The 21,955-nt window shown below is 31.8% G+C and overlaps 1 protein-coding gene across 1 annotated transcript in view; it reads left to right on the top strand.

Moving 5' to 3' along the window:
• Positions 1 to 7,859, top strand: part of LOC116031593 (benzyl alcohol O-benzoyltransferase-like) — a 9,692-nt gene extending 1,833 nt beyond the window's left edge. Inside the window, exons 2-3 of the mRNA XM_031273829.1 lie at positions 6,152 to 6,540; positions 7,147 to 7,859. Of these exons, the coding sequence (XP_031129689.1) occupies positions 6,152 to 6,540; positions 7,147 to 7,660 (903 nt within the window). The 3' untranslated portion in view covers positions 7,661 to 7,859. The remainder of the gene's footprint in view (positions 1 to 6,151; positions 6,541 to 7,146) is intronic.
• The last annotated feature ends 14,096 nt before the right edge of the window (positions 7,860 to 21,955 follow it).

The raw sequence follows: 21,955 nt of genomic DNA, 5'->3' as shown, positions 1-21,955 counted from the left end.
AAAAAAAAAAAAAAAAAAAAAAAAAAAAAAAAAAAAAAAACAGAACAACCCCTCGCCGGCAAGGGGTTGTTCTGTTTTTTTTTTCATTTTTTTTAAAATATTTTTATTTTTAAAATTTTAAATTGTTATTTAATTTAATTTAGTTTAAATAATATTTATAATTTTAATTTTTTTTTTTTGAAAACTCTAATTCCAATACTTAATATTTTGTGTAATTAATTGCATTTGATCATGGTAGTGTAAACATCCATATTTACACCCTAATTTCTATTTACATCACCTATAAAATTATTAGAATTTGTAACCTTTTTCAAATTCCAAGGTTATTTGCATCCAAGGTGATATAAATAGCAACACCCAAAATAATATATTCTTATCTATAATGGCACAGTTATCAAATTCTAGGATATCCTGTATTAAAGTTACCAGAAAATGTGACTAAGCTAGACATTGACTTAAAGAAAATGAAAGAATGATCCCCTCTTTTAAATATATATATATATATAAAAAAAAGGTATTCTTAAAAATTTCAAAAATAGTATAATGCAAAAATCACGCAATAAAAAGTTTTAATACATGGTTCTTAAAAAATATTATATTTTTACAAAAATATTATTTATTTTACGTGATTTTATACTAGACCAATCAGTTTTACTCCTGAAAATTCCTAAGATGCCTTTATCTATTAATCTACTATCTATCTACTAATCTACTAAATATAATAAGAGTCAATGTTGATAAGGTTATAACCAAAATACACATTATGTTGTTGTAATAATGTGAACTGTTGACGTGTACATTTTGATTTATTCATTATAGAATAATATAATAAAATAATTGTAAAGTTATCATCTTTCACTTTTTACTTTCCTATTTATGTACAAACTGTAGTAACAAAATATTTCGTTAACTATTTATTATTATTAACTTACTCATTGCAAAATATTTGTAAATTTTTTAATAATAATAATAATATTTTCAAAGTTACCATCTTTCACTTTTTACTTTTCTATTTATCTTTAAACTTTAGTAACAAATATTCTGTTAATTATTTATTATTATTAATTTACTCGTTGCAAAATATTTTCTAATCTTTTAATAATAATAATAATAATAATATTATTATTATTATTATTAATTTACTAATCTTTTATTATTATTATTATTATTATTATTATTATTATTATTATCTTATAGGAAAAAATAATATTTCAAAATATGAATGAGAGTTTACAAGATTAATACGGAGTAGTTCGCATATAACAACAATTGAGGTCTCAATCATATACACAATGAAAACTTATGAATTCATATGTTATTACTTAATTACACAATTTTTTAATTACTATTCAACATTAGTAAGCTTATTTTAAACATGCCACTTTCAACAAAATATAAGTTAAGTTTTACTAATTTATCAATATCGCACTAAGAGGACTTAATTTGTTTTAATATGTTAATTGTTAATACATCATTTTTATTATCGATTATAACTATCAACAACAATACTCATACTTACTACTATTTTTTTCAAGTAAAATATATTCATTTTGATTATATTGAAAATAATCTTTTTTATTTTATATTAATTTTAATATTTAAATATTATATTGAGTAATTACTTATTTTAATTTTCGTGTTGGACATTAAGTTAATCGCACAATGCGCGCATAATAATAATAAGAATAATAATAATAAGAATAATAATAATAATAATAATAATAATAATAATAATTAAATAAAACAATAGATTCATGACTTTATACGTCAAATTATATGTTACTAGGTAATATTAAATATCTAATTTGCCATTTAGAAACCACTACTCCGTCCGTCCCATTTTGGTTGTCTGGTTCGTTTAACGAGGCTTGACTGGAGTTATTTCCAATCCAATTTTTCATAATATTACGTTTAGCATTAATATATAAAATTTATATATTTAGAAACTACATTAAAAGTACTATTAAACAAAAAAAAAATTAAAAATAATAAAAAAAATACTAAAGAAAATAAGCAATGAAGAAAGAGTTGGTTTGACCAATAAATAGTAAATATGACAGGTAAAATGGGACAGAGGGAGTAATATTTATGGTCTAAATAGCTAACGCATTCTTTTTATCAACTATCCACTAACACAATATGCTAATGTTATTAAACATAATGCACATGTCATGTAAATTTATGTACACTGAGTTTTATTTTTATGAACATATAGAAATAGCATTATGTACCTATTACATAGTAAGTGTAAATAGATATTATTTACATGCACTTTAGTGTTATGTACATTAAAGTTTAGATTTATAATCATAACATAGTAACCCAATGGGGTAGCTCAAGTGGCAAGTGAGCTCTCTTTGTGGGGAAAAATTTCAGGAGAACCCAAAAATACAAATGATGTTAATACAATTTAATTTAGTGTTTATATGCACATTAAGGTTTAGATTTATGAACATATATGGAACAAATATTATTAGCTTATACAATATAATGTTATTAAACATGATGCATTGCTTTGAAACTTAATATAAAATGATGTCGTTTTGGATCAGAGTCTATCATGCAAGGTGGATATGGTGAACCCTTGTCCACAATATAAATTGCCATATTAGAACCTAATTTTTTCTACATTTTTCACATAAAAAATATCTCAATTTTTATCTTTATTAAATGTTTTTCTAGAGAAATAAAATTAATTTTCTTAAAATTTAAAATATGTTACTTTTTTTTGAAATTATATATGTGTGTGTAGGGAAGCACTCTAGTGAGAACAAATGCCTAGGAGAGAAATAGAAAATAATCTGAGCCATCCATCTAAGAAGATCAATAGATCATATATAATTTTTAAAAAATGCAGTGGCATTTTTTGTAGATAGCTAGAACTTTGTGTGCAAGTAACTTGTGTTAAAAGTGCAATTAATAAATGCAAGTAAAATCACTTAAAATTGCAACTATTTAAACTTAGTAGTGCAAGTAATTTACACATACTAGTGCAAGTAATTTACCTGTCGCATTGATGCACTTAATGATAACATTTGTCGCATTTAATATTGTTGCTCGGTGTATATTATATTGTTGCACATTTAATATATTTTAGTTGCACTTTTAATACATTTTACTTGCGCTATTGTTGCACTTTTAACACAATTTACTTGCATTTCAAAGTTTGAATATTTACAAAAATACCATCGTTTTTTTTTTTAAATTGCTTTTTGATCCGTTAGACCTTTCTAGATGAATGGCTGTGATTGGTTCCTAGTTCTCTCCTGCACACCTGTTCTCATTTGATCTCTGTGTGTGTGTGTGTAAGGGGAGGTTCATGTGTTAAGAATTGTTGAAAAATAATGGGAAAAAAGCTGTGTCAGCTTTATGCATATTGCAAACTTAAATGGTTTCTATACTTTAAAAATTAACCTGTATGATTTTTTACTAAAACTCAGCTATTGATAAATTCTGATGGTGGTTGGGATCAATCATTACTTTTTACAAGAAGACCATGTTCTCATTTACACACACATATGTGTATATATATCTAAAACCATAATAAGTTTCAATCCGAAGTTATAACCCTGATTTATGTCTATTTTTTCTGTTAATTTTTGTTGTACCTTATGCTATAAAAATTGTACTACATAATTTTTTTGACAAAAATATCCCTACCGTTATAACTTATGTTATCTTTTTCACATTATAATTACCATGTGCATGCATACACAATATTTTTTCTTACATTCTTCAATGGTAGTTTGAACTCAATTTAGATTTTAAATTACCATAGTTATATTTAGTAATTTATCATCTCTATAATTCTTCAATAATATTAATATGAATTCTACAATTATAAATAAATAAATAAACACACACACTCACACACACACTATTATTTAAAAAAATTGTAATATGACTAAGATTTTAACATTAAGTATTAATATTATATTGGGCATATATCTTTGCGCATCGTGCTTATAAAATACTAGTATGTATATGTATGTGTGTGTATATATATATATATATATATATATATATGGAAGCATTTCAGTAGAATGGGTGCTCAGAAGCAAAATATGAACTAATATGATCCATTCATTTGAAAAAATCAATGGACCATATGTAATTTTTAAAAAAGAACGTGGTGACATTTCTGTAAATATTTCGAAGTTTGAGTGCAAATAACATGTGTCAAAAGTGCAAATAAGATATGGAAGTATGCAAGTAAAATCACTTAAAAGTACAAACATTTACACTTAACAGTGCAAGTAATTTTACTTTTCACATTGGAGCACTTAATAGTAACATTTGGTGCAACTAATGATAACATTTGGTACACTTAATATTATTAATTACACGATGCACATTATATAGTTTCACTTTTAATACATTTTACTTGTATTTAGGTGTATTCTATGAAACTGTTATTTGCAATTTTATTGCAATTTGCTTGCATTCCAAAATTTGAATTATTTACAAAAATGTTATTTGTTAAAACTTAAAAGTTTTTCTAATTCGTTAGATCTATACAAATGAACGATTGTGATTGGTTCATATTTCTTTACACGTTCTCATTTGTTCTGTTTTATTAGGCTTTGGATTCCACGAGTCTCAGTAGAAAATTAAAAACCAATCTAAGTTTTACATCTGTAAAAATCATATGAATTAGATCAATTTAAAAAAAAAATAAAATAAAATGCGATGATATTTTTTAATTATTGTCAACTTACCGTGTCGCTTTTAACATTATACTGTCTAATTATCGCCAACCTTACATAGCACCTTTAGGTTAAATGCTCGTATCAACCCCAACCATGACTATTATTGCTGTCGTATTCAAAATTTGACTTTTGATCATCACATGATGAAGAACTAAATTTGGTAAATTTATACTGTTAAAAGTTAATGTCAAAATGTGGCAAAATTATTTATTGGATGATTAAATATGATTTTAATAAAATGATAATTAAAGAATAGGAAAAAGATATGATAGATATAGGTGTATGGTATTAGTGATGGAGTTATATATATCAATGTTAGAATTAGAAAGTAACGGTGTTATAACTATGTAAGAGGAGTTTTGTCTAACAAGAATGTAGTAGGGACAATTTTGTCTAATAACATTGATGTGGACAACATTTAAAGTAAAATGTATACATTTATTAGCATACAAAAAGAGGGACATAAATCAAGGATATAACCTTTTTTTTTTTGAAAATATCAAGGATATAACCTTGATTGAGACTTATTATGTTTTATTTGATTGAGAGATTTTTAACTGCGATATTTTCACCACCAGGCATCACTAACTGCTTCATCCTCATTACTCTCCCATTTTTTTTTTTAAAGTGAACAAAAAAGATTTCCATTTCTTATTTGAGTTAATACAAAAATGGTCCTTGGCTATGTTGGTTTTTTTTCGACATCGTCCTATTTTGTAACATAATTTAGTCATAATTAAATTTGTGTGTTTTTGTTCGATGCATATAGTTCTCCATTTGTAGAAGGGAATTTGCATTCATTCACAGGTAGTAAAGTGAAAGGGGATAAATTCTTGCAATTACCAAAATGTCATTGGATTTAACTGTCAGTGGATGGAAATGTAAATGAAGGACTACATTGAGCAAAAACACATAAGTTTGGGACTAAATTAGGTGACAAAAGTCGTTTAGGATGAAATCGAGAAAAATCAGCATAGTCAATGACCACTTTGGTTATTAACTTTTTTTTTTTTTGTGATGAAACCCACAGTACGTTATTATCCGAAAATGTGCACGGGTAAATCTCACAATTGTGTAATAGCCAGCAAGTCAATCAGAAAAGGTAAATTAAAGCACACTAGGAAGGCCCCAATCACAAAGTAGTTCTTTAAACAAATAGCAACATAGAATTCTAATATATGGACTCTCAATCTCTACTCCCTCACTTTTACTCCTTGATGTGTCAGACAGCTCCCTCATTTTTACTTCTTGATGTGTCAACAATAAGTTATCTTCATTCAGTGGGTCTTAAAAGAAAATGTCTACTTCAAAAATTTGTATGAAGCAGTATATTTTGGCCTAGGAGTCCAAGTAATATTTTTCATCAACATATATATATATATATATATGTAGGACTTTTATGCAGGATTTTTTAAAAATATATTCATTTTTAATTTGTTCAGGTGACCCGTCTAAGATGCGGTGGTTTCATCTTTACAATAAGCCAAAATCACGCAATAAGTGATGCACCCGGCCTATCAAAATTTCTTAACGCTGTGGTTGAAATGGCACGCGGTGCAACCTCGCCATCCGTGCTCCCAGTATGGAAAAGGGAGCTATTTAGTGCCAGGAATCCGCCCTGTGTAACCTACAAACACCCTGAGTACGATGTATTGCCCCAATCCAAAGTGACAACTATGCCATCCGACAACATCATGCTCCATCGCGCATTCTTTTTCGGCCCCGCCCACCTCTCCTCTCTACGCAGATCGCTTCCGCCGCATTTGCGCAACCGCTCCACGTTCGAGGTGCTAACCGCGTTCCTATGGCGCTGTCGGACCATGGCTCTTGGGTATTGTACACACTTAAAATTTGATACATATGTTTTATTTAAATTTTAATATATTTAAATATATTTTTGGATGATATTGATATTAGATAATATCTTTGAACATTTCCAAACTTTCCCTATCCCACTCTTATTTCTAGGGAAGACTTGAGGTCCTTCAACGAAGATCAAGCCACTTTTTCGGCGCAAATTATACTGTGGACGCAAATTATACTGTGGACGCAAATTATACTGTGGATCATGGTCATGACTGATACTGCAGTTGTGTTGAAAGAGGAACTGTAGTTGCGCGGAACAAAAGTCGTTTCATCCGTTCAACACACCACCAGTATCAGTTTAACACAATTGTAGTTCAAGACAGATGAAACGGCCTCTATTTCGCGTAACTGTATTTCGCGTAACTGCAGTTCCATTTCAACACAGTTGCAGTATCAGCCATGGTGCATGATCCACAATATAACGACTGCTTTTTCGGAGGCCCATCAGTAGAGTGTTCAATTAAAGAATTAAAAGACTATACAGAGATCTTGTGTCCGCACTGCATTGATACTCCTTGTCACCAAAATATTGAATTTGAATTTAGTATATTCATATTTTTTGTGTTTATAGGTACCACCCGGACGACGAGGTGCGCGCCCTTTGCATCGTTAACTTGCGCTCCAGGACTACTGGGTTGGGATCCTCTATACCGCCCGGGTATTACGGCAATGCATTAGCTCACGTCGCCGCCATAACAACGGCGGGTGAACTGACCAGAAATCCGTTGGGGTACGCAGTGGAGCTGATAATGAAGGTAAAAGGAGTGGTAAGTGAGGAGTACATGAAGTCCCTGGTTGATTTCTTGGTCATCAAGGGGAGGCCAGGTTATAATATGACGAGGACCTATCTTGTGTCGGATGTTACTCGGGCCGGGCTTAGCGAGTTTGATTTCGGGTGGGGCAAGCCCCGTTACGGCGGTCCAGCAAAGGGCACCGTGGCTGGGTTTCACATACCGTATAAAAATAAGAGAGGTGAGGAAGGTATCTTGGTTCCAATTCGCTTGCCGGCTATAGCAATGGATAGGTTTGCGAAGGAGATTGAGAAGTTGGAGGGTGATGAATCTTTAGTAAAATCTTCTCTATAAACTGTCAAGCTCAGCTCATATCTCTATCCTGAGTAATATTACATGTACTTTCATTTTCTACTCCATTCTTTCTACTTCCTGCTAAGGTGTCATCCTGCAATCATGAAGTAATACTCCATGGGAGTACGTATATCATTTTTCCTCTATCATGGCCTTGGAAATTCACTTCTTGTGATTTTGATTTTGAATTTGTTATTGATTATTGGCTTTTTAATGTTTGGCAAGCCCGGCCCGCCTGGGCAACAAAGCTTTTGCTCATTGCTCATGCTTGAAAGGGTCCACCCCTATTTAGGTATGTCAATTTTCTCTTTGTCTGAAAATTTTCAAATCACTTGGCATAGAGAAAAATTTCTGAGAACGGGGCCAGGAGGGGAAATGTTTTCAATTCCCAATCGAGGACGGGGACATGGATACTCATCCTTGCCCAGCCACATCCCTATATTTTAATTTATTATTATTATTATTATTATTATTATTATTATTATTATTAGTATTAGTGTTTAACGCGATGCACGGAATAAATTATATTATCATGAATTTAAATTTAAAATTAAAAAAAATAAAATAAAATATACAATATAATAATATAGTTAGATTCTTCATATATTTGGTAGGGTATGTATGTACCTGACATACAAAGTTAAAATTAAAATTAAAATTTTGTAGGATTAATATAGTGTTTAATAATGTATATATTTAGATACACTTATAAATGAAATTTACATAATTAAATTGATTATTCCTAATTGTATTTCATATGTATTATAATTCTAATAAAATGTATAATAATTAAGGGAATTATAGGGGTAACACTTGTGTGAGACCGTCTCGCAAGCATAATAATATGTGAATTGGAATAATTATCATAATTTTTTTAATCTCCTTTAATTATTGACGTAATATGTGTATTACCAATTTCCTTAATTTACCTGATAAAATTTATATTATGAAAAGTATTAATTCTTTAATTGTCATAATTTTTAAGATTCTATATCATAATAATAATTACCATTACCATATTACTAATAACGAATTATAATTAACATTATTAAGATTATTCTATATTCTATATTATTCTATCATAATAAAAATAAATTTTATCATAATAATTATCATTACCATATTACTAATAACGACCATTACCATTACCATATTACTAATAACGAATTATAACCAATTATAATTAATATTATTAATATTATTCTATATTCTATATTATTCTATCGTAATATAAATAAATTTTATCATAAAAATTACCATTACCATATTACTATTACTAATAACGGTTTATTACCAATTATAATTAATATTATTGTTATTCTATCATTCTATCATAATAATAATAATAATAAATTCTATCATGATAATTACCATAATTACTAAAGACGAATTATAATCAATTATAATTAATATTATTCTAAATCATAATAATTACCATATTACTAAAATGCCCCTACGTTTTGGCGGGAAAATTTTGGAGGACGATATTGCTTTTATATATAGTACTAGTTATCACACGCGCGTTGCGCGATTAAACAAATGCCCAATGCGTATTTTTAAATTAGTGTTCCTTAGTTGGTTAAAGTAGTCATATAATAATTAGAGAGAAAAAAATGCTAAATTAATAAAAATCGAAGAAATAGTCTCGATACTTATATATTTCAATAAAACATAACAAAATTGTAAATAGCTAAATTGCAACTAAAATAAGTAGAAACAAATAAACCACTTACATGGGAGCAAATGGCATGTTATCATTGTCACTTGTTTGGACACCGGTTAGACCATTTAAAATCCATGTGTAATTGTATTTGTGATCAAGTACTTTATAGTTCATCCGGACAGGTTTGACAATGACATTTGAGATGATGTACCATTTGTTGGTTTGTAAAGTGATATCATACATTCCAATGTCATTCACTAGTACAAAAAAGGTCATAGGCTACACCTGTAAAATTGTTTTCGCTACACCTCTAACGGTGTAGGCTATGGCAGTGACGCTAAAAGGTAAGTCTTTCCGCGGCACCCGTAACGGGTGCCGCGGAAAGAATTTAATTTTCTTTTTTTTTTTTTAAATAAATACTTTCCGCGGCACCTGTAGAGTAGCAGGTGCAGCTGAAAGCAATAAAATAATAATAAATAAATAGTTTCCGCGGCACCTGTTCCGATACAGGTGCCGCGGCAAGCTTTTTTTAATTATTTATTTAATACTTTACGCGGCACCTGAAACAACAGGTGCCGCGTAAACCTTTTTTTTTTTTTTTATAATATTCAATTTAAATTACAAATATTCCAATTTTTTGTATTTAAAACCTGCTCAGAATTTTCCAAATCATCCAACTCAACATCAAAATTTATAAACCTATATCTATTTTCTATTCACAAATATATATTTTCAAACTAATACATACATGACTAATATAATGTCAAATTAATAACCAACACAAATAACAATTTTCAAACACATATTTAATTTTAAACCAACACATACTATTTAAAACCAACACAAACATTACCATCTACCAACACATTGAAACATTACCATCCACCAACATATTGAAACATCACCACAATTCACAATATCTTTCACAATTAATAATAAAAAACAACATGCATCACAATATAACAATAGAGATAATCATGTTTATAAAACGAAATAAAGTCTAAACGCACTCTTCTAGAAAATATTTTGCCCACAACTCTCGAACTTCTTCTATTTCATTCATTGAGTATGTGGTATCTTCCAATGCCTACAAAACAAATTAATTAGGGTTATTAGTCAACATATTAATTTATAAATTATAGTTTAACTATACATATATATATATATATATATATATAGCTCTATTTAAATTTCTTACCGTATCTAAACGATCAAGCATTGAACACTTGGTAACGATATCATACATGAATCGCATTGTGTAGTATCCACATTCAAAACCTCCGGGTTGTTGTGGACACTACAAAATATAGATATATATTACTTCATGTTAATATATATATAGCATATCACTTAAAACCATAAGAAAACACTAAGGTTAGTATCATATATATAATATATATACTAAAACTTTAATTTTAACTTTATACCTTGCATTCCTTCCAAGTCATACTTCTAACACCGCGTCCATTTGTTGGAACGGAACGAAATGCCCTATATTAATAATATAATAAACACTTATATCAATTTATAAATAACATAATAACATTTGATATACATATATTAATAATAAAGTTTTTACTTACATATTCATACTAGGTTTGACTTCAAGAGTGCGCCCACATTTCAAAGGATCAAATACATACACCGTTTTTAAGTTGATGCAAATCACGATCAACAACCAATGATTCCTACATTTACAAATATATTATAAAGCACTTCAAATAAAGTTATTGAGTTATAGAAAATAGTATAATAAACGACTTACTGTTGATGATACGGTGCCAATATGAATTGTTGATCCTTATGTGTGTCCATAACATGAATCAAATATGATGTAACAGTTTCAGGATTTTTGTTGACCATATCCGCTGAAATTTGTGTTGGACATGCAAACCCAATCGATGCTACTCCATACTGCTTAATGAGAGCATTTAGATATAGCATTTACAATGATGTTGGTGGTGGTGAATGAGAGCATCTTCATAATAATAATAATACTAATAATGATAAAAATAAAATAATAATAATAAAGGGAGAAAAATTTTACTATTTACTTGCTGTTTCATCCTCAAATACGATGAGCATATACTTTTTCTCAGGCGTTCCAATATCGTTTTTTGGTTCGTTTTTCTTAATGGCATGTACTGTACAACTCCAGCTCACAGTTTGTGTGTCAATATCAATTAACTTTATTGCATTTGTCATTACTAATATCCTTGTGTCATGGAAAATATGTTCATAAATGATGTTATGAAATAATATAATGGAAACCACAACATAAATTCAAAAACCATAGATTAGGAAGTTAGGAGTAACTAAAATGTCTTGATTATAGAGGAATATAATGAAAACCACAACATTACATACAAGTATAGATGAACAGATTATACAATAGATATATTTTTACATAACGATATTGAAGTTATATTAATTAATGAGTATACCATCATTGATTTAAAAAAAAACTGTAATCATTATGAGTACAAATACAAATAATAGAATTAGCATGATAATATTTTGACAATCATACCTATAGAATGTCAAGTAGATGGTGTGTTGCAGAATATGTTAGGTTTAGTTTTGGGTGAATACCCGTTGAGAAGGGGAGGGATTTATATACTGTTGTTTTAGGTAGAATAATGGTTTAGTTAGGAATCTATACAAAATTGGATTATAGAATCTTATTAAGACTTCAATATTCTAATTTTAAGTTAGGAATCTATACAGAATTGTATTATAGAATATTGTCAATTTGTTTGAAAACTGCAATAAAGAAACAAATTGCCTAAAGAATTTAATGTTAAACTTCCATTATATTTAACGGAAAAATTTGGTAAAATTATAAAAGATTAGGATATATTAGAAATTTAATTGGAGGTTGCACAATAAGAATAACACAAAGTACAATATGTTAAAGCAGACTATTACACCAACATTTTTTTAGTTCCAGTTAAGGTCTAACATTATTGGCTCTTATTATAAGTGTAGATTATATTTAACGGAAAAATTTGGTAAAATTATAAAAGATTAGGATATATTAGAAATTTAATTGGAGGTTGCACAATAAAAACACAAAGTACAATATGTTAAAGCAGACTATTACACCAACATTTTTTTAGTTCTAGTTAAGGGTTTAACATTATTGGCTCTTATTATAAGTGTAGATATATATATATATATATATATATATATATATATATTATTGTTTAATATGTAAGTGTTTGAAGATCTAACTATTTTAAGATCAAAAGTTTAAAATGTAAGTGTTTTTATTAATTTTTGAGTTAATTCCATTTTAGGTTCTACATTTATAGGTGGCATTCCACTTTTAGTCTCTTTTTATCAGAACACCCACTTTTAGTCCTAGTATTATTGTGATATGACCAGTTTTGGTCCTCCGTCAATAAAATCGTTGAAATTTCGTTAAATACAAGGACATTTAGATCTTTTTTTATACTCCCTCTGTCCCATTTTACCTGTCATATTTACTATTAATTGGTCAAACCAACTCTTCTTCTTTGCTTATATTTTTAGTAATTTTTTTATTATTTTTAAATTTAATTTTTTGTGTTTAATAGTACTTTTAATGTAGTTTCTAAATATATAAATTTTATATATTAATGCTAAACTTAATATTATGAAAAATTGGATAAAAAATTACTTCAGTCAAGCCTCGTTAAACGAACCAGACAACCATTTTGGGACGGAGGTAGTACAAAGTAGGTTGACCCACTATAATTTTTTATGTTTATTATTTTGAAACAATTTATAATTGAAGATCAAAATGCCGTTGTATTTAACGAAATTTGAACTATTTTGATGATAGATGACCAAAAATAGTCATGTCACAATAATACTAGGACTAAAAATGGATGTTTTGATAAAAAATGACTAAAAGTGGATTGTCACCTATAATTCTAGGACAAAAAATGGAATTAACTCTTAATTTTTGTTTCAAAACCCATTATTTAGTTTGTAATAATTACGGTTATGATTCCAGTGTTTGAACAAAATGCCTCCATTTATTAATTTTTGTTTCAAAAGTGTATTTTTTTTATAGTTACTTTGTTAACTATTTTTTTTATAAAAATTATATTGTTAGAAACAAGATGTAAATTAGATTTTGATGATACCAAATTAATGTTAAGAATTTTTTAGTCCCCAAAATGTTTTTTTTCCTAGACAATACGTGTAAAATTTTAAGGAAATCTATGAACAACGTTACCACACCGAAAAGTTAAAATTAAAGCCGGAAAGTAACTGAGTTCGAAAGGTAACCTTAAGAATACTTAGGAATTTTTGTAAGGTTAGAACGAAGTCAAACAGCCCAAGAGTTAACCAGAAGGTTAAAAACTCAAGAAAGAGGTCTAGAATGTACTATAAACCAAGGTCCGGATATTACTCTAAAAAGAAGACTGGAAGGTAATTAAAACAAGAGGGAGTCCAGAAAGTAGATCGTAAGATGAAAGCCTCGGAAGGTAGCAACCCGGAAGGTGGAGTTTCACATCCCAAACCACCTCTCGAATAGACTAACCTTTCCAACCTATCCAACTCAGATTTCCAACGGTCAAGAAATGGACTAAAGCATGCTTAGAGCATCTTTATCAATGGAGTTATTTCACAATTTTTTTAGGAGTTTTTATAAGTATGATTAGGAAAGAGAAAATGGGATGGGAGGAAAAAATAAATAAAACAAATATAATTTTAAAAATAAATAAATAAATAAAGTCAGTGCGACTAATCATTAAATTTCTTTTTTCTTAGTAACCTCATTCTTGCAGGAGCATTCCAATTCTCTCTCTCTTATCTTCTCTCCCCTCCGCTTTTATCCCCTAAAAATCTGTGAAATAATCACTAATGTGGTTGCTCTTTTGAGTACTACTGACTCTGTTACAATGTAGTATCTGTTCATAGCTACTTTCTTAACCTACTAAAACACAAAGAGTCAATAGTTGCTTCCATTGAGGCTCGAACACACTCCCATCATGCATGTGGGAGTGTACACTTAGTGGCTTAAAACAAGGAAGCATTGGAAATCTAAAAAGAGCAAGAATGAAGTTGCTTAGTGGACTAAATACTCAAGATAGTGGTTGAAGGAATATTGCCACTACAACATAAAGGTTCAAGTTAGTATGCCATGAAACCTATGCAAGCATGCATAGAACACCGAGACACTGTGAAACATATAATGTTATATGAACTATTCAGAGAAAAGCAAAAATGAAGAAATTAGCTATTCAGAGGTGTCATGCTCTCTAAGCTCCTGAGTTGTTTGAGCCTTCGGAGATTCAAAATACTACAAGGAAAAGTCATGACTATTAATTCTCATCAAGGGTGAAAAATGATATTCATTATCTAGTGATGATGTAAATAGGCAATTTTCTTTTGCATGAAACCTTCATATTGAATAAACTACTATGTTGCTTTATATTTTTCATGTAAAAATACTTTTCAGTTATGTATGGAGTTCAATTAATATGTAGACAGTTGTACATAAATATTGTTTGATATTATTTGACAAATATTTTTTACAATTGATTTTCTTTTCAACTGAATGTGTATATAGGGTTTGTTTGTGGTTGCAATGCAAATTTGAATGTAGAAATTTATAAGAAAAAACATAATTTAATGGGGATTAATTATAAAAATAAAAAGTAAAATACAATGAAAATTTTAATGGCAGTTCAAAAATGTCATTACAATTAGATAAGAAATAATTTAAAAATTAAAGTATAAAAATATTTAATGTAAAAATAAAAAAAAATTAGCGATGATTATGTAAGTGTCGCTAAACTCTAAACAAAAATAATTAATTATTAGAGACGGTTACAAAATCGTTGCTATATGCATTAAAAACCGCTGCGAAATAAGTTTTCCATTAATTTTCGCCGTTGTTGAAAACCGTCGCTAAATCCATCGCGACACACTATTTAGTCACCACTAAATAACCGCTGGGAAACACAATAGTGGCGATTTGGAATCGCCGCTAAATGCCTTATTTAGTGTAGTGGGCATCACTCTGGGTATACACACTAGTTTTTTTTTTTTTTTTTTTTGAGTACTACTGACTCTGTTACAATGTAGTATCTGTTCATAGCTACTTTCTGAACTTACTGAAGCACAAAGAGTCAACAGTTGTCTCCACTGAGGCTCGAACCCACTCCCATCATCCATGTGGGAGTGTAAACCGGGACACTGGGTGCCAGGAGTTAAAGTAGATCAGAGTATTATTATAGTAGGTGATTGGAAATAACATTTTCCTTGGATTTAATTTTCAAAATGGTTCATTGACTATAATGAAATTACCAATTTAGTCATTGGCCTTTTTTTTTTGGCCTAATTAAGTCCTCAATTTTAAAAATCTTAACCAATTGGTCTTATGCTTGTTTAGCCGTCAGAAGTTTTTTTTAATTTGAGGGTATTGCTGAAATTTCACGTTGCTTCCATTATTGCTCAAGTCAAAATTTGTTATTTCGCTATAGTGAATGGACGTACCATTTCAACAATTAATTTTTCGGTTTAATAAGAGAGGAAATTGTGTTTGTGATGTGAAATTCTAGCAATACCCTCAAATTAAACAAATTTCTAAGAAACGATCTTTTCTTTAATTATAGGAGGAAACTCAGGTAAGAAGTTTTTTTTTTCTCATAATAATTATGATATTTTGGAGCTTTAGTTTTCATCTCTTGTGAAATGAGAGATGAGAACAAGGGGGTTTGATTTGGTCAAGGATTGAAAGTTTGTTGTTACCAAAATCCCCAGAAAGAAGAGGTTTAGGCCATAACAGCATTTCTATTCTTCAGGCTTTAAATATTCATTTTTTTTTTAAATATATATAAGAAGCCAACCTATCTACCTATCTATCTACCTCAGTTAGAATTGAAATGGCTTATTCTATTAAAAATGCAATTTTGTTGTCTTTTTTGGCCACAATTTGCCTCCCATCCATTGTCGTCACTACTACATATGCAAAAAAACACGACATAATAAAAAAAATTTGCTTCGAGACTAAGATGCCATGCTTTTGTTTGAAAGAACTAAGAGCCGATGGTCGTAGCAAAGGTGCAAATTACACGAGCCTAGCCGGAATTCTACTGGATAAAATAGAGCCAAGGGTATATAGCATGAAAGATATGATCAATTCTTTTCTAAATCAGACAGGTTTGCCGGCTAAGGAACAACTACAACTGTCCATGTGCTTGGATGAATGCAATGAGGCAATTGTCGATGTTTCTTGGTGCAGGCATGCCCTAAAGTCGGGGTCTGGAGACTTTAAAGGACTAAAATCTCAAGCGTTTTTGCTTTTTAAGCATTTTAGGAAGTGCGATAAATCGTTCAAAAAGCAGAAGCCTGAACCTCGAGAGATTGAGAAAGCAAGTGGGAGAATTCAAGAACTTTGCAGTGCTGTTTTGGTTATTAGCAAATTTGGGATGCGCAAACATCCTTTTGATGTGTGCTCAGGGTTTAATTGTGTAAGGCCATAAGCACATACGTTGTTTCATTGTTTTGTTTTTTTCCCCCCTTTCATCCATCTCTCTCATTTGATCTTATAATTATTGTGTCCAATCATCTCCATCTCCAATTCTGGTAATTATATTATTCATCTGAATTTGATGTTAAAGTTGCAGTCTTATTATCAATGCTTTATTATATTTGAAGTTTTGAGATAGATGCATGCTTTGGTCAATCCTATTTGTTGTATACTGCCCCGCTGGGCTTAGAGGGGAATACGAGTCATTTTGGAAACTTTGCTCCAGGGTGGTGTTCTCCCAAAATTTTTTTTTAAAAAATTAGTTAGTTCGTCACTTGACTTTGGGTCATGACGGAATTGAAGGCAGTTCAAATTCTACGGGAAACATATATGAGAAAATAGTCCGAGGATGCTAGTGGACTGGATTCCTTGTGCGTACGACTAGGAGCTGCACATGAAACTAGGATCTGATTGGATCATGATGGGAGGCAGCAATGTTGAGAAATATGTATGAGAAAAGAGGAGTCGATTTGCTAGGGGAGCTCTTGTTGACTTAGGCCGGATTAGTCTGATAAAACTAATATCACCTAAGTTTTAAAAAAAAAAATTTGTGGACTACATTAAATTGTCATATTCAGACTACAGGAATTAAGAAAACCAAGAGATAAGAAATTCATCATACTAAATACTTAATGATTAGTTGAATTAACTAACTAATATTCATTTATCCTTAGCTTGGGAAGTTAAATGTAGATGTCTAATTGTATGACCACTAATACAGCAAGAGGAGTAATTGTGCATTGGATCAAGGCTTACACTTAGCATTACAGCTTTTATTATTATTATTTTCTAATGCAATATTTGCAAATTGTAACATATATATGCACGCAAACTTTCATCAATAAAATTTATTCTTAAAAATAGAAGCATTTTACAATTGTTGATTTAGTCAACTTTCTGTGTTTATACTTTATTTCATTTTCAGTTCTTAGCTAGTTTTATTGATTTTTCTTAGATTCCGTGTTACTGGTGTTAGGAGAAGAGAATCTAACAAAGTTTAAAATGTTAAGAGACTAAAACTATATACAATTGGCCTTAATATATAGAAATTAAGTTGTCCAAGCATAATGAATCGGACACCCACACGACTTGCTTAATTAAAAACATTTACGGCGTGTTTGGTTTGTGGAATAGGTCGGGAATGGAATACCATTCCCGGAAATAGACCTCTTCCATTGTTTGTTTCGTCATTCTATTCTTGGGGGATAGCATTCCCGGGAATGAGTTATTCCCTTTGCAAGGGGAATAGCCATTTCTATGGGACCCGTATTAAAGTATTTGGAATAGCTTTTATATATAGTACCGAAAATACCCTTTTGTATTATGTTATAATCCTTATATATAATAACCCAGTGGGGTAGCTCTAGTGGCAAGTGAGCTCTCTTTGTGGGGAGGAGTTTCGGGAGAACCCGGGTTCAATTTCCACAAGTGACGATTCACCCTGGGCTAGCTCCCGTGCCTCTCGGAGAAATATATTAATAATAATAATTTTTTATATAGGGGTATTTATGTCTTTTAAACACATATTCCATTTCTATTCCTTAAACCAACTAAACATCGAAATTACATTTCTAAAGTTTATTCCTTCAGCGAACTAAACAATAGAATACAATTCCTATTCTATTTCTTACCTATTCCATTCCCTATGAAATATTATTCTTATTCCGTTAAAATTCATTTCGTTAGAATACAATTTTGAGATCAAGAACGAGATAGTAATCATCACTTTCAAGTAAGGATTGAAATTTTCATATTGATTGTTTTTAAAATATGTCACATTTTTTTATTTTAATGAAATTTAACCTGAATTTAAAAAATCAATGTAATAAATTCATCTTTTAAGAGTGATGGATACCCCCGATTGGGGTACCCGATCCAAAGGGACCCGATATCTAGAGCCCGATCACTGACCTTGTCTTTCGACTTTGTGGTCCGGGTTGTACCCGAGCAGCCTGAGTGGGGGCAGGAGGTCGGGAAGCGGTGCCCGACTTGGTACGCCCTGAAAGACGGTGATTGTGCAGGAATTAGCATTTATAGCGGATTCTTGGGGATTTTTTCCTATTCCAGATTTTGGCAACTAGTGGCGGTTTAGCAGCTTGTGTAACCTCCCTAAGGCTATATTTGCTACGATTATTTCCTATTTCCTTATTTAAGCCCATTATTCATGTATAAATACCCATGGGGTCACATTGTTAAGGATTCCATGTTTAATGCAAGCATAAGCATTCTCCCCAATTATTTTTGTATTATTTCTCTTTATTTTTCCCAAATTTTACGATAGTGTTGGCCAGCCGAACGGTTATAGTGCGACCGCAAAACCAACATTAGCACCGTCTGTGGGGACTGGTACAAAAAATCCCGTCTCTAAGCTATCTACATGGCATAAACTTGACGTAGTCATCATTCAGGCAACGCAAACCTGAACGCTAATGCAAACGCTAACGGGAAGGCGAACGCCAATGAAAACGCTAATGGGAATGCGAACTTAAACGCTAATGGCAAAGTGGTTGTGATTGTTCCCCATAAAGTCGATCATGCTTCTGTCGGAGATCTATGATAGTAGTAGAGTCGTCCACCACTTGATTTACGCTAGCAGTTCAGTCCCCGAAACTCGGCTAAGCGGTCGGTGGCTAATAATGAGCGACCAGTCATACCTTCGGCAACGATGCCTGTCGCAACGCCAAATCTTCCGATAGCTCCCGCACCAGGTCTTGACGATGTAATCGCCCAAGCAATTGTGGCTTGTGGGAGAGCGGGTGCCTACCCTTGCTGGCTGAGCAGCAAGCGCCACATCCATCAGCTTTAGTCGAGTAGAGTAGACGTATGGCCTCTTAGGATAATGATCTTTCTGATCACTCAAATGACCGCAATGTTAGCAAAAGTTAAACTACGTGGTAACTCAATCACGTCGGGGTCCTGCAACTCCCGCTCGGTCAGTTAGAGATCGCTTGAGCGGTCGAGCAGGACGTCGCTCGCCCAATCTACTAGTGGGTGGGGGGGGGGCTAGGGAGCACTCTAGAGCAGGACGATTTGCGTAGGCACTTGGTTAACCGTCGTGATCGGGAGGCTAAGGCCCACGATTTGGAGAGTAGTGGGGAGACACTAGTTAGGAGAGAGCGCGCCCAACCTGGTAAGCCTGGCGTTTGGACCTAGCGAGGGAAGTCATGGACTTAAAGTGTAAGATGGAAGAAAAAGAGATGTCGATCACTAAGCCCTGCTGACTGCTTCTCCTTTCACGGCAAAAGTAAGGGATTATAAGGCGCCCTCATATTTCAAGTTACCCGAGCACCCAACTTATGACGGCTCTAGAGACCCGCGTGATTAGCTACCAGGCCAAGATACAGGTGGTCAGTGCGACTGATCAGTTGATCTATCGGGATTTCGTGCCTACGTTGACAGGCCATACACAAAGGTGGTTCATTGGCTTGCCGTCACAAATAATCAGCTGCTTTGAACAATTGACTGAGGCATTTTTTGACAAATTATGCAGGAAGCATGAAGCCTAAGAAAGAAGTTATCTGATTTGGCATGGGTACGTTAGGACGAGGGAGAATGCTTGCAGAGTTATCTTGCCAAGTGGCAGAAAGAAGTCCAAGCAGTCGAAGGAGGATGGGATGACCAGACATCACTGACCTTTTTTATAGAATTCCTACACCCAGACGGGCAGTATGGCAAGATGCGTGATGAGAACCCTTGAACATACACTCAAGCCATTTACAGGACTAATCAGCTTGCTGACATTGAGGAGGCGGTCAGGCAGAAGAGAAAGCAGTCTGGGGTGGTATTAAAAAGTCTCCGGCCAGAAGACTCTAAGAGTGGTCGGCCGGAGGGTGCTGCTGCGAGCTGGATGACCACGAGATGAGTGCAGGATAGGTTGGGACCGAGTGGCTACCGCCTGCTTACGCAACCCATTTAAGAAGTGCAAGAGCAACTACCACCTCCATCATTGTCCGACTAGGAGACAATCCGCAAATTCTGGATATGCACGCGACCCCAAATTGCCGATACCATCGAAACAATTCTCACTCGATAGAGAACTGCGAGGTTTTGAAGGCTGAGCTTGAGAAGCTCATTCAGCGTGGCGATCGTCCAATTAGTGGCGTCGTTCAGGCCTGCCATGGCACCGTGATAATGCCCCTCGACCGACTGATAGGGCAACCGATAAGGGCAAGTAGCCTGCAGTATAAGGGGAGAGTAGCAGAGAATGGAAAGGCAAGTCGGTCATCAATATGATTGTGGGCGGTCTAGAAGGCGGAGATACGGTAGGTGCTCGAAAAGCTTGGGCTAGACAATTATATGCGGGGCAGTTGCAACTCAGGAATCTGATAGGAAGAGGCCTTGCCGAGAGCCCATCACATTTACCAATGACGACCTGTCGCGAGGACCGACTCCGCTCCGTGACGCGCTGGTCATCGCAATGGATATCCATGGGGTGGTAGTGTTGAACAGGTGATATGGTTGTCGCGCAGTCGTAAAACCAATAATGAGTATCATTTAAAAGACTTATAATTAGACTTTTTTAATAATATATTTTATATATATTAATTTTATTTATATAAAAAAGTTTAAACTTAAAAAGAATTAATACGATTCATATTGGAATATTGTCTATGTATAAAAATCCCACAACAACCTAAAAGGTAAAAGTGACTAGAATACAGCACACAAGTTCACGTGCAGTTATTTATTTCCCCATGTTGGACTTTAATCGTGTGCCCATTGTCCAAACACGTGGTGTCGATTTGCAGTCGGATCAAAACCAATAATTCACTTTGTAATGAATGGCCCGTCGTATCATTTTATAGGTCTGTTATAAAAAAATAAAAATAAATGCTCTTATTATATTTGAATTTAAAAAATTGTATGAATTAATTGAAAATAATTAAATAATAATTTTGAATTTTTGTAAATATAATTTTTTATTAAAAAATATTTTAGAATAGTCTTGGAGTAGTGTCTATTCAAACTTTGGGCCCCTATATAAATGTAATTATAAATTAATTCAACATTCGCTAATATATATATATATATATATATATATATATATATATATATATATATATATATATATATATATATATATATATATATATATATATAT

Source organism: Ipomoea triloba, chromosome 10 (assembly GCF_003576645.1).
Source record: "Ipomoea triloba cultivar NCNSP0323 chromosome 10, ASM357664v1".
Classification (NCBI taxonomy): domain Eukaryota; kingdom Viridiplantae; phylum Streptophyta; class Magnoliopsida; order Solanales; family Convolvulaceae; genus Ipomoea; species Ipomoea triloba.
The sequence above is the reverse complement of the archived record's forward strand: the minus strand, read 5'-3'. Positions and strand labels throughout refer to the sequence as shown.